Genomic DNA, 13,695 nt, shown 5'->3' on the forward strand with positions numbered 1-13,695 from the left:
GAAATTTTGGTTCAGCCCTGTGCAATGATGGCAGAGACTGGAGACGGAGACTAACCAAGGTTCGATCCCAAACCAACCGTCCACACCAATTTATACCCTCCAGCTTCCCATATTGTCCCGCCAGAGATCACGCCAATCATGCCAATAGCCACACCATCCCCATGCAACTCCTAGCATATCCAATGGTACACCCATCACACCCACAGTCACCAAACGGTGTTCAGCGCGATACATCAAACAATCCCAGAGACCTCATCCTTAACAAATTCAACTACAGGAGTTAATGGATGATTGTCGGAATTTATATGGGGTGACTCTGCTGTTTCTACTCTGTTTTACCAGCTGGCTTTTTTGCTCAACTTTGAATGTATATACTTACAAGCATTTTCATTTGCTATATACTCCTTGATTCGCGGGCTAATTGAACTCATCTTCGTCAAGGAGTGCTTAACCCAAAGCCACCTTTAACTTCCTCGAGCCGCCATGTATGTACCAAAAACCGAATTCTAAGTTTTTTATGGAATATGATAACGAGAATTACTGTTTCAATATGTCATTATTTAGGCAGTCCCCCTTCAGTCATTTAACGTAATAAATTTCCGTTCTTACTTCTTTCTTTACATTAGTGATCAGGCTCGCGGGCGGAGAAGTTCAGTCTGGCTTGTGAGTCAGCATCCTAGCTCCCGCACCTTCGGGGCTCCCACAAACCCACATCAGTGATATTGTTTCGAACCTTATCGTAGCTAAGCTACTCGGAAATACACCTCACCAGCTTGGATGGTCAAACTTGGGAAAATAGAAAGGGATTTGAATCCTCATGACCCCAGCTTACCCAACCCTATATCACAGAAAATATAAGGTCTTTCTGCACCATGTTCAAGAAGAAACCCGTTGTAGGTGTTATCCTAGCCCTCATCCTTATCATCTTTAACTATCCCACGCACCAGGGAATGGTGTTCTTGCTCACCTAAAAAAAACAGGTCAAATCGCTCGCACCTCTCCGCTCTTCTGACCGGCGGAAAGTAGCAGATCAAATTATTCAGCAATTCAAAATTGAAATACCTACACCCACTGCCGCAACGAGCCAAGAGCAACCAGGAGCCCCGCCAAATGAAGCCGCAATTACCCTTACAGCACTCCGCAAATCCCTTCTGCCAGATAATACGATGTCCGCGAGGTTCACGACTACCGCGGGACCGGATCTAACACTTGTCCAGGGCACGATCTATGTCGGTTCACATGCTGACGACGACGAACGAATTCTCTGGGTGCGGCCAGAGCAGGGTGCAGGCACAGATGGACGTCTATATCCTACAGTCTATACACTATGGCGCCACCCGCGTCTCGTCCCTCTACTGCATACCCCAAACTTGGTGATGGACAAACTGTACGGGGGCGCGGATTTAATGACGCCAGGCTTAGCCAACGGGCCACCCTTCCCTGCACGGGCGGTCTGTATCTTTGCATAGACATTGATGGAGCTTGTAATATTCTGAATATCAGACTCTGAGATATAGAGAGAGAATAGAGCATATGAATTCCCGCGGATCAATATTGCGCAGATTGGCAGTTGGCAGGCGATGAAAAGGCTTCATAGAATTGAAAATAATGCTTTTCAGAAGTGGAATATCTGCAAGAAGTTCACTTGCAAATCACTTTTATTTCTCACTTTTTTTTGTACTGTCTAATAAAATAATCAGTGAATATGATTAGAAGAGATCATAGAGAATTGAAAATCACCTTTGAATGTCATGATTTTTGCAGGGGTAGATGGGTAGGAAGGTGAATTCTTACAGCAAAGGTGGATTCTCACAGTTGAAAGATTGGAAAGTTGAAAGAGGTGCAGTAATGTGTTGAGAGAAAACGTGAGATAGTGGAGGTGTACTAGCAAATAGAATTGTATATAATTTAATATGAGAAATTATTGGTTGGTACTTCTGCACTAATAGCTTAATTATTACACTACTGGTATTGCGCTAATTGTGCCTGGTTTCCAAACGAGGGGATAATCTGCCTTGTTGTCTATTTTGCTTCACCTTCTTTGAAATTGCCTTGCTGCGCATTTGTAATGCACTCGTTTATTATTTCCTTATTATTATCTTTGTTTATATCTTCGTCTATTCTTACCTCTTTCCATTATACTCTCGCTACCACTATTTCTATATGTATATATACATGGATGCATGTATTTCGCACATCTTCTTTCTCTTTCTTTTCCTCTTCAGCGATTAGCTACAGCTACAACTACAACTACAACTACAACTTCAACTATACTACTACTATAGTTATTATTACTATTATCTTCCACTACACTACATACTATCTTCTACTATTCACTCTTCACACTGTCATCACCCCTCACAGCATTAGAGCACTGCCTCACTTGTATAATCAAGCATATCCTTCTTTATAAATACTGCCTACTTATCATGTAATTATCAGAGTTATAATAATAATCAATTCAATTATTCTTTTGATATTCAGTAATTGAGTCAATATTCAGACTTTATTCAATTTCAATAGTTATGAGCTCAGATTAGCTATCTATCACTATCTACTCAATTATATTGATATCTATCTATACTGACCTCCTTATCAGCAAAGATATCTATTTAATTATATTTATCTATCTGATCTCACCAACCTCCTCATCAGTGATGATTGTGGCATTATTTATATTTATCCAATCCTTATCAATCTATGTATCAGTGAGAGATAGTTATAAATTATTGATTATCTATTCAATTCTATTTTGATTTTATATTTATATATAACAATCAAGATGTCAGTACAAAATTCCTCATTAAAAATTTCATTTTTGCAGTCAAGATGCCTTAGAAATCAATCAAGCAGAGATATAACATTTTTGAACTAGAAGAACATGGCTATCTTTGAACTTTCTCCATGTCTCATGATAATCTCCGCATAAGTATGATGTTCCGAACTCCAGAGTTAACCAAGACTGGATCTCTTGTGATGGAATTGATTGAACGGGAGATAGTTGCGGTCGCGAGCTTGGCGAAGCCTAGTGTGCCGACGTTCGTGGGTGTATGCGAAATCGATGTGGCTGCGTTGGAGCAGGTTCGGGGGGTGAAGGGACATGCTGTTAGAGGGGTGACCTGGGAAGGGGATGAGCTGTGGAATTGGGGTTCTATAGGAAAACCCGGTCAGCAGTCGCCGGAGCATATTGATGGCTGGATGGGTGATGGTGATACAGTGGAGAAGGGGTTGGAAGAATTGACGATGGAAGATGGGAAGGGTGAGGTTGATATCGAGGGCGAGGGCGAGGAAGAGGGCGGTGTCTCGCTGGATGCGGATGAAGTGAACGAAGACGTCCCGATCCCAGAGCAGCAATTACAGGAACCTACCACCAAAGGTATGATTTTCCTCCTTGACTTTCTGCTATGGAATCCAGTCACAGAAATCTCTAATTGACATCCAGAAATCGATATGGCTTTTCACAACGCTTTCCTCTACTGCCTTTACCAACATAAAATAGACATCCCGTCCACACCTGACCATGGAATGACATTTCCCATCCAAGCATCCTTTTTGATATCCAATCTGATAACGCCATTCCTACCAATACACTCACCACAACAATCGCAATTTTATAATATCAAAAAAACATCTTGGAAGAACGTGAAGAAATTCATCAAGCATCTTGACAAAGAAGGCTTGGTTAAGGCTAAAGACCGCAACGGCGGTGAGACAATAATCTTGGACGCCGATTTTGAGGCCGCCCAACTTGCCAATTTTGTTCCCTATGAGCTTCCCAAAAAGAATAACTCGGACAAAGCTGCTAAATCCGTTTCGTTTGGAGGAGATGACAAAGATCTCACTGTGGGCCAGTCATTCACCGTGAAAACACTGTACCGCCCAAGCGGGAAACTTACACCCACCTTATTTCCGCCGCTATCAAACAAAGATGTGAATAACTACTACACAAGCTCAGATGTTTCAAAACGCCTAAATGATTATCTCACTGCCCAAGACCCTCCCATCATATCCACCACAAATCCACGTATTATATCTCTAAATCCATTCATCAGTAACACCATCCTGTCCTCTTCCCCCGACGACCTCGCAATTCTCAAACGCGGCACCATCCAACGCGACGCGATCCTCCGACGCCTACTTGAAGACCCTTCGCTCTGCGCCCCTTATCACGCCATGCTAAAGCCCGGCCAGACCCTCCACGACGTAAAGCCAAAAGCAGGTCCCGGCCCCAAGGTTACCGTGACCATTGAGCGTCGCACAGGCTCAAAGGTAGTTACCAAGATAACGGGTTTAGAACCGTTCGGTGCCGCACCGCAGTTGTTGGCGGATGAGTTGCAGAAGAAATGTTCGAGTAGTACGAGCGTTTCACAGGCCGTGGGAGCGGCAAATGGAGTGATGAGCGTGTTGGTACAGGGCGATCACCGTAAAGTTGTTGAAGCAGCGCTGGCTAACCGGGGGGTGAAATCTCAATGGATAGAGATTGTCGATAAGTCTCACAAAAAGGGAGGGAAATGAGCGTAGCTCTATTTTTTCCCGCTTCGAAAACTGATACGTATACCTTGTCTGATGATGTACCAGGTGGGAGGATTCTAGCAGTTTGTCAAGATATATCGACTGTTAGTAACGAGCTCAACGAGGATGCATGCTCTTGATTTTGCGATATTTGTTTGAATAAACGGGGAGCTCCCTCCCTTGTGTCCGTAGAAACCTACAAAATAAGGTTTAATGTATCCACAAAGTGGAACGAACCCCTGTGGCTCGTTACACAGAGGTGTGCTGCAGTACGGAGTACGGCGTATTTTCTCTGTATCAGGGCTCCCCTTAACGCCTCCAAGTCGGACCATTACAGAAGGAAGATAATTGGTGCAGCGGTGGACAGCCATTAAATTGTAAAATACATCATGACTGGTCGCTAATTCACGTGAGATCAGAAAATATCCATGGATATAACGAAAGGTTCAGCAGTGATAATTCAACATTTTAATCGTACATACATGGTTACAATAATTTCTATATAGACGGTATATTTATGCATAAAATGGTGCAGCAGCGTGTTTCTTATAAGGTAGTTAGTTATACATAACTATCTGTTCTCAATCTCAAGCGAATCTCTCGAGCCCTTCCGACTTCATAATTTTTTGAAATGCCACACGGAGCGAATTCTGCTTCTCGTTCGTTCCGTGCCCGTGCAGTAATGTTGACCTTTTCCTTACCTAAGACTAAATCTCCTGTGCGATTATTAACAACTGCTATTCAGTGCGAAAATTGTCGGCTGAGAAAGGTGCGATATCTCTGTGTCTGCTACGCGTCTTACGCCGGAATCATATAACATCGAGAAATTCTCGTCGATGGAGTCTACTAATGGAGCTGGTCTAACATCTTTGTCCAGATCAAATGTGACAAAGCCATTCCATGTTCCAGCTGCGGCACACTCGGGATCACTTGCCATGCCGCTTCTTCGAGGCTCACAGAGCGACCTCCTGTTCCTCCTTCTAACCAGTACGTCAGCCATCCAACTACTGCTTTAAGTGGCTTGGGTATTAACCCAGCCAGTGAGAGAAACTTGGGGTTGATCGAAGACCGCCTTTCTGCGGTCGAAAAAAGTATTCATGAGTTGTCGCATCGTTCCGCCGCCACTGCTTCCGTTGCTTCGTTGGGCCATCATTCACCCTCTTTATCAACCCAGTCATCTCTGGAGATAGCGACGGCTGCATTTGAAGGGCAATCGTCCTTTGGTAGTGCGACCCTGCTAGCCAAAAAGGCAGCGGATCTTTCCGTTGCAAGAGTCCCCGGGAGTAAATTCGACGAGAACGTCTATAGAGCCCTCCTGTCCCTAAACAGCAGCCTCGATAAGCATCACCCAGCTCCGCGTTCTTCTGAAACGACGGAAGTTGCAAGCCCTGCAACATCCAATTTGAATCTACCTCCGGTGGCTTTCGTGATTTCTCTCATAAAGAGGATCAAAGGTTTGATAGAAGAATACTTTCCGCCCAAGGGGATTTTGGTTGCGCTGACGTGACATTTAGAGCAACCTCCCTTCTTTCTTGTGCACAATTCTTGGAGAGATTACCTCCAGATCGAAAAACTATGTCAGAAAATTTACTTCCCTTCCGAACCCATCACAGCAGGCTCCATTACCCTTTTGCACGGTTTGCTCTATTTCATCATTCGGGACTATATTCACATTGGGGACACTTCACTTCCTCAACCCGATTGTGCCATATATGCAGACATGTGTGAGAAAAACTTTGTGCAGGGCTTGAAATCCTACGATATATTTGTCAGCCCAACCCTTGAAAAGGTTCAGGCGCTGCTAATTGGGGTAAGGACTTCCATTCACTCCCTGCCTGGCCCGGCTAATTTTTCGCTCGCCAAAAAGGTGATTAAGTGTCAAGAAGAAACAAACCTTCCGCTGTGCTGGACCTATCTGTCCGTGGCATTTGATATGTGTCAAAGTATGGGATACCATAGCAATTCGGAATTGAAAAGTGATCCCTTCCCAGTTAGTGAGGAGAAGCGACATATTTTCTGGAGACTGTATATGGTTGACAAAAACCTCTCTCTTAACCTTGGCCGCACATCACATTTTCAAGACCATGATATCGATTGCGGAATTTTCATGCCGTCAACTGACCCTCATCAACACCCCTGGGATCTCATGACTCATGTGATCATCAAGTTTTCAGCTATTCAGGGTCGAGTATATGACAAACTATATTCCGTTTCGGCATCGCGCTCGCCACCGGAAGAAAAGATGCGTGTCATGGAACAGTTATCTACCGAGTTGATTGAAGTGCGGAATGAACTCCTTGAGGTATGGCTAGCTTACGTTAAATCGTCGGTCTTCCGTGTCTCCCTGCTGACAACAACGTTTATAGATCGATGTCAGCGGTGGCTATTATGCAGAGTCATTACAAGGAATAGCGGCTTGTGCTGAATTTATCACCTATTCAGTTTTGACTGTCATCTACCGTGCCCAGATGTCTCCGAACGCCATGGCTATAAGTTCCAAATGCCTGGAGGCAGCCAAACTAGGTTTACAGAGTCACTTGAAATGCTTTCCTTACTTCCTCGAACGCAAAAGCCACAAGAAAGCTGAATATGTAACCTGGTCAGCATTTCCATCCCAAAGTTTCCGGGTACACAAGATACTAAACTAACCTATCAATATATCCAGGATTCTTCTCTACCCTTCCTTCACACCATTCGTCATCCTCTTCACCCACGCAATTGCCACTGGAGACTTGGAGGAACTTGCCTTACTCCAGGAAACAGTCGGCTCACTCGAACTGGTCAAGGATCTTTCCCGCGGCTCCCAACATCTCTACGAAATATGCAAAGCGTTTCTCACCACTGCCGATGCTTTAATCAATTCCCAACGAACCCTGAACGGCCTGGAACACCACGCCGATGGCTCACTTGTACTCCCTTTTATGGCTGATGGGCAGACCCAGATTACCTTCCCAGATATCTCATGGACAGAAGATATGTACGATTTTAACATGGACAGTGCTGATATTTCTGTTTTCTTGAATGATTTCCTGGGAACGAACAGGCCCGGGACAGATATTCTCCGCCTAAACCTCACGTAACCACTTAAGATTTGAAAGCTCCATGCCCCGCTCAAAAGGTGTGGCTACAAGCAAACCCTGGGATGAAATCAGGCCCCACGGACTAGTATTAGACCAGGATGCAAAATCTACGATTTCAAGCGTATGAACATCCTAAAAAACCCTGGATTCAATTTCTGTGGACAACGATATATAGCTTCACGTCCGATGCATTAATATATTTTGCTATTTTCTTTTTGGGACCTTTCAAAGTCATCAATGGTATGTGTGCAACTTTATATAGAATTCTTTAATTAACGTTTAATACAGAATATAAAATGAGCCAGGCAACCGAGGTCAAGAAGCAATCCTGAAATTGCCTTCGGTTCTCCTGTGCGTGGCTTCTCTATGGGAAAGTTAAGTGGATATAATGGGACACCATCACCCATATTCAGTTCAGGACAGGGCAAAAAGCCATTCAGATGACATACTTCCCGTGGAATTAGCTTAGGTTAATGCACAACAAAGCTTTGGGTTACTTACCGGAATGAAAAGATATGGAACTCTGCGTTCATACTCTTCCCAAGCTGCACCATACTTTATCCGGCAGCGATGGATATCCCTTCGAGCCCGATGGATTATCATCACGGTAAAAAATACTGGATAGAACCAGGGGAAAGGCGATGTAAACCCGGTGATTAAGCCCCAGCAACCGGCAAAATAAAAGTCACATGTGTAATGCACCTTGCGCGCCAGTCCGACTGTTGAGGAATTCGCGAGTGAGTTGAATCCGCTCGTGCAAAAAGGGTGGGGAAAGGGAGAAAGACACTTACACCATCCACTGCACAAAATAGAATCTCCTGTTTCGGTGCGGATACATTCCGGGTTTTTAGCGACTTTCCAGGGGAGCTGTGGGAATGTTTTGCGATCCACCATGAAACCATGTTCCTGCGCCCGGAACATATTCTTCTGACTATTACTTGTATCCCACACCCAATAAGCAAAGACATACGAAACGTAAAGGAATGCCAACGCCCAAGGGCTCCAATGATAAGTCGACGGATGGTTCCTATCCAGGTATAGGGTGCAGTGGCAGTATGTCATTGGTACACCGGCCATATTCCAGAAGATAAGGAGGAAGCCAAGTTTCTCATAGTACATGTCCCTGGCTAGATGTTAGCGGTCTGGAGGAGCTATAATTACATAGAAAACCGCGGGTGAAAGCATACCAGCTGGTGATGATGAGTTCTTCTGCCTTTGCGCATGCATTGGCGTAAAGGAAATGCGCCATGAGGAGGAAGCAGACCTCCCCAGAAACATAACCGAGCTGTTCAAACTGTCTAAAGGCCGCCCCCAGTGTAAAAAGGAAGAGCAAATACCACGGGATACGGACTTCGAGGAACATTTTGATATCCAACAATCCAAACATACGCGGATTAAGCTCCGCGCCCATAAAGAAGTCATAGATAGCGGACCCAGTCATGCGATGTTGTACACCTCTCACAATGGCCGAGAAATACGCTACAAAGGAGCACAGAAGCCCAGAGCAGATCGCCACGCTCATCAAGGGTCCGAATTCGTCGATGAGCGTATATAACTTAAAGACACCGGATACATGCAATCCCACAGCCACGGCAATTGTCAGGTACCATGCCCATAGAGCTGAGCAGTAGTAGTCAAGCTGCTTGCCGCCCACGTGGGCCAGTCGCTTTCCCTTGCCATATACACCGGGGAGCAGAAGATAACCAGCGCCTTCGAGCACCATCATTGTCCAATATATTATCCAGGCTCTCCGATGCGGGAAAGCATGAGTGTATGCCAGATCCACTAGGTGCACGAGGAACTCTGAGAAGCTTTGGCCCTCTTCTCGAGTGGGAAATTTGCCGTCGTAAAACGTCGCCCCGATATACATATAGTACATGATCAATGGGGATCCAATAATTATAACACACGCACCCAACACACCCCCGAACTCAAACTCGGCCTCATCATCCGTTGATGTCTGCTTGGCTATTGCTGTTGTGTTTTTTGGGTGGATGGCATTAGTTTCCTTTTTGCGCTGGCGGACGTCACTACATTGCCATTCAAAGTTAGGATGTGCTTGATGTTTTGTCTACATCTGCGATGTGGAATTCCATTGTAGATAGGGAAATGGCTAGGTACGACAAAAAAAGGGGGGCTGTCGAGTGCATCGTCGCTTACCTCCTAGCCTCTTGTCCCGCCATACTTTGACTAGCCCGGCGAAATATACGCACAAGATCCGACTCTTCTGTTCAAATCTGCGTCAGAGATAAAAAGGAATTGGTTTCACACTTCAAGATGCTCGGCAAATGCAATATATATAGAGAGAGAGAGAGAGCTTGTGGTATTTATCTGGAGAATTGCATCTGTTGCTGGGCGACCGCGGACACCGTGGATGCCGTGGACCCCGTTCACTGCAGAATGGTGTAGCCTCCAGCATGTACGGATACGGAGTATATAATCCAACGATATTATGGCCTCAGCAGGGGCTCATCCGCATGGCATGGAACACAGTCGCGCGAACTCCACGGGTTCTTCTCGTGGGCTGGAGAGTCTGGAAAATGAACGGTGTCTACTCCCCAGCCAGATTCGCTTGGCGCCGATTGAAAATCCCTGTGTGTTCAGCAACAACAATAATAGTAATGAGTGACAGACCATTGACAGGCCATTTTCAAACCTAACGGCAATTCACGCGGGAAGGACATACATATATATCCTCCTCAGCAACGGGAGATCCATTGGTCTCCTCTGTGTTTTGGCGCAAAAAAGAGGACCGCGATTGGATCTCCTACCATTGTATGAAGCCTTGACATCGAGGAGACTCAGAGCTGCCAAAACCATTTCTGTGGCCCGGATCGTCGCAAAGGCTTGGGTATGACCAGATTTCGAACCGGACCAAGGTTTGATGAGTTTTGGGAGAGGGGAGAGGCTGCGATTTCTGCGGCTGCAAAATTCCTTTGCATCTTCGATGCAGAACGCCTGTTCACAAAACAAGTTTGATGCGCGCTGCCTCCGCCATGCCATAAGGAGATGAGATCGCGATAAAACAGAGAGAGAAATGGGAAAGACAAAGGCGCCATGATGGGAGAGTATCATGAAATGGGGGCACTTGCACTTGTCCAGCGTTGACTGTTTGGCGCTCATTTGCGTCAATTGCATTTTCTGTACCACGGATCAAACCAGAACTCTGGGGACAAGCCACAAAGCGGTATATCCCCACCATTTGCCAGGGAGGATGGAATAACTTGGTCTCCAATCCGCAGAGGCGGCATACAATTGAAACACGATAATATATATTTATAAAATGCCGAGATGCATGCACTCACGATCCCGTATGGAATAGCATCAGGGGGGAAAGTGTTTTTGTACACCGCAGATGCCCCGTTAATAAGTATATCCAGAATTTCAGGCAGCTGATAATGTGATCCATCTGAGGGCAGTGCGCCGCAATTCTCACAAATCGTACAGATTAAGCGAGACGCGGATTGGAAGAACTGGAAGATTGAAGGGTTTATATGGGCCAGCCATTGCGCGAAGAATAACCATTGTTTAGCAGCGTTGAAATAGTGTCCTTCAGGACACCCGCCCGCTGATGGCTCGATGCCTCCATTTTGAGCATCACAACAGAGAAAGAGGAGAAGGAAGGGAAAAAAAGAAGCAACCATGGCGCAAAACTACTTCCTGCATTTTGAGTGCATAGCAAAAAGGTTGGATCAGAGGCTTGAGCCAGTCCTTGCAAGATGCGAGTCTCAATACCAGAGTCCTCACGGGTGGAAGTTATGGGGCCTGATGCCTAACCTGACAGCCAAGCTTTAGGCCTCAGGCCTCTAAACCGACCCCGAGTATTTAGGGGGCTTGGCAGTTGATGTATCCGTATAAATTTCTAGTCTGCCCAAGGACCTATTTCCAAGCTATTGAAGTTCCCATTGCTGAAAAAAGGATCGGAGGTTGCCATCGGGCTCTTCGTCTACTACGTAGAAGCTACTGCTACATTGTATAACATCATACGATCCCTCAGAGTTGTCTATTTGAGTAGAGATACTGGTATGCATTTTCTGAGTTAACTGCTCCCCTATTGGTGACTCTAGCGAATTTAATAATTTTCTATAACTAACTTATACATATCAGATAACTAAATGGTGCACGAAGGTGGCCCTAGGGAGGTTTTAAAGAAATTTAGAATCGGACCCTGATTAGCAGCGCTTTAAGATGATTAGCTTCCCGTGGCTTGGCGGCCGCTGCGCTAGCTCCAACAGCTTTTCGGCTTCATCATGACACAGCACGTCATCGTAAAACAACAAACTTTTGCAACATGCGTTTGTCTTGCGACAGCCCAAAATCCAGGGACCTGTAAATTCTCGAGAGAATATCCGCGCAAAAGGTAGATTTTTTGAAATGGTGGTTTTAAAACGGGTTAAACATGCTTTTCAGGGTGAGCGAACTTTCATCAACTTTCATCGTGCGCGGCCATTTTAAACCATATGCAAGCAAGCTTACAGTTGCAGCAGTGACGCGAATATTGTGAGCTCCAAAATCGAGATGACCGCATCCATGGATAAGAGTGATATATATATATATATATATATAAAGAAGTAAAAGAGGCCCCGCTGGAAGAACCGTGGTTACGCTGGCAGCAGCATGCCGAAACTCCCTTGCGCCGAACTGATTCGGCGTTAAATGCCTTCGCCCTGAATCTCTACCTCTTGAAACTGAAGGGGGAAAGCCCCTACCTTATCAAGTTGCTCGTTAGGAAACGAATATGGACCACATGGCTCCCGAAAATGGAACCCAACCTTAAACCGAATGCCTTGGTTTAATTGCCAAAGATTGACCGAGGTTGGGTACGTTTCAATCCAGGCCACGCTTCCAACCTCCCGAAAGAGAGAGACCCAATTTCCAGAATTGGACACGGCAAACTGGAAACAATCCACAAGTCAGCTATATCTGGACATCGATGATGATAAAATGGAACAAATTTTCCCAGATAACCATTAACTGACCCCAAAGAAGCTTGGTATCACTTCTGCGTCGGAACGAGAGGAAGGTCCTCAAGAAAATTCACCCCATATTCTGTACGGAAGCAAACGAACCCATTAGATAAATTTCCAACCACCGCAACCCCAGCTAGGCTCCGGGGTGGTAGGTCTTTTGCTTGCCACATACCTTCAATATCCAGCTCGGTCTGTGACGGATAAACACTGCACTGTTGTCATTCGGCCCTCTGTTTTGATTTTTCTTCCTTACTAATCAATATGATTTATGATTTCCTTTTCTCTCAGCCCCCTGCTCAATGACTCCAAATTTATTAGTGTAGCCTGTCCTCACCCGCCAGCTTGGGCAGAGTGGAGAAAAACAAAAAACAGCGCAGCTTTGCGGTTACATCCGTTCACTGTGTATACGGACAAACATCTATACAAACACCTATACCGGGGAGAACAGATCAAGTTCTGAGCCGGGAGTTCTCTTTATGTGGCAATTGATTTCAGAGGATCTTAAAATAGTAATTGCTGGGAGGAGTTTGAGAGATTTCAAAAGAGCAATGAGGAAAACTCCGTACCCGCACCTGGAAAACAAGATCTAACTTAAATCATACACTTTCCAGTACCTAGGCAACTTCAGCAAAGGTTCGTTCGCATCGAGGATCATTGCCTGTGCGAGGTCAACGAAGTTCGTTTAACTTTTAACAAACTTAGGTGCACTGCACCATACACTGGTTGTGCAGCTTGCCAAAGGAAAAGATCCACGGATTCACGTACCTTCGATTGTATCTACCACCCATGTCCCATACACACGGGAAAATCCTAAATAAAAATACTCAGCACACATCACAAAATATTATCATATCAATCCCAAGCCCAAAATACCCTTTTGACCAAGCAACCATTAACCCCTTAAAACTTTTTGCCCAGCCAAATCACCTGGCAGTGATTAATTTGCGCAGGATCTATGCAGATAAAAGCCATCTCGCCGCCCCCTCCCCCCCCAAACCACTGATCTGAAAGTTTTTCCTTCCGGATTTTTACCGAAATCAACTTACCAGTGGCGGCCATCCATGGATGCATGTAAGAGGTATACGGAAGGTATACCGTGGAAGTTCAAAGGTACTGAGGGCCCGCGTGCGCAT

At 45.3% G+C, this 13,695-nt stretch overlaps 6 protein-coding genes across 6 annotated transcripts; 4 read left to right on the plus strand and 2 right to left on the minus strand.

The window, feature by feature from the left end:
* Positions 1-872: 872 nt before the first annotated feature.
* On the plus strand, positions 873-1,469 carry HCAG_01702 (conserved hypothetical protein; the record flags this gene model as incomplete). Its single annotated transcript, XM_001544605.1, has 2 exons — positions 873-893; positions 981-1,469. 2 exons carry the CDS (start codon positions 873-875, stop codon positions 1,467-1,469), a joined length of 510 nt encoding a protein of 169 aa, XP_001544655.1.
* Positions 1,470-2,904: 1,435 nt separating this feature from the next.
* On the plus strand, positions 2,905-4,515 carry HCAG_01703 (conserved hypothetical protein; the record flags this gene model as incomplete). The annotated part of the gene is made up of 2 exons (XM_001544606.1): positions 2,905-3,376; positions 3,443-4,515. 2 exons carry the CDS (start codon positions 2,905-2,907, stop codon positions 4,513-4,515), a joined length of 1,545 nt encoding a protein of 514 aa, XP_001544656.1.
* A 523-nt stretch (positions 4,516-5,038) lies between these two features.
* HCAG_01704 (conserved hypothetical protein) lies at positions 5,039-7,924 on the plus strand (the record flags this gene model as incomplete). The annotated part of the gene is made up of 10 exons (XM_001544607.1): positions 5,039-5,068; positions 5,258-5,281; positions 5,390-5,499; positions 5,530-5,938; positions 6,380-6,814; positions 6,879-7,111; positions 7,178-7,489; positions 7,556-7,588; positions 7,768-7,832; positions 7,881-7,924. 10 exons carry the CDS (start codon positions 5,039-5,041, stop codon positions 7,922-7,924), a joined length of 1,695 nt encoding a protein of 564 aa, XP_001544657.1.
* A 104-nt stretch (positions 7,925-8,028) lies between these two features.
* On the minus strand, positions 8,029-9,775 carry HCAG_01705 (c-2428 sterol reductase; the record flags this gene model as incomplete). The annotated part of the gene is made up of 5 exons (XM_001544608.1): positions 8,029-8,040; positions 8,094-8,311; positions 8,384-8,715; positions 8,780-9,622; positions 9,753-9,775. 5 exons carry the CDS (start codon positions 9,773-9,775, stop codon positions 8,029-8,031), a joined length of 1,428 nt encoding a protein of 475 aa, XP_001544658.1.
* A 269-nt stretch (positions 9,776-10,044) lies between these two features.
* HCAG_01706 (predicted protein) lies at positions 10,045-10,221 on the plus strand (the record flags this gene model as incomplete). The annotated part of the gene is made up of 1 exon (XM_001544609.1): positions 10,045-10,221. The coding sequence occupies one exon, from the start codon at positions 10,045-10,047 to the stop codon at positions 10,219-10,221; it is 177 nt and encodes a 58-aa protein (XP_001544659.1).
* A 2,023-nt stretch (positions 10,222-12,244) lies between these two features.
* HCAG_01707 (predicted protein) lies at positions 12,245-13,695 on the minus strand (the record flags this gene model as incomplete). Its single annotated transcript, XM_001544610.1, has 4 exons — positions 12,245-12,487; positions 12,735-12,792; positions 13,165-13,220; positions 13,609-13,695. The coding sequence occupies 4 exons, from the start codon at positions 13,693-13,695 to the stop codon at positions 12,245-12,247; spliced, it is 444 nt and encodes a 147-aa protein (XP_001544660.1).

This window comes from Histoplasma capsulatum, genomic scaffold, assembly GCF_000149585.1.
Source record: "Histoplasma capsulatum NAm1 scaffold_1 genomic scaffold, whole genome shotgun sequence".
In the NCBI taxonomy this organism is placed as follows: Eukaryota; Fungi; Ascomycota; class Eurotiomycetes; order Onygenales; family Ajellomycetaceae; genus Histoplasma; species Histoplasma mississippiense.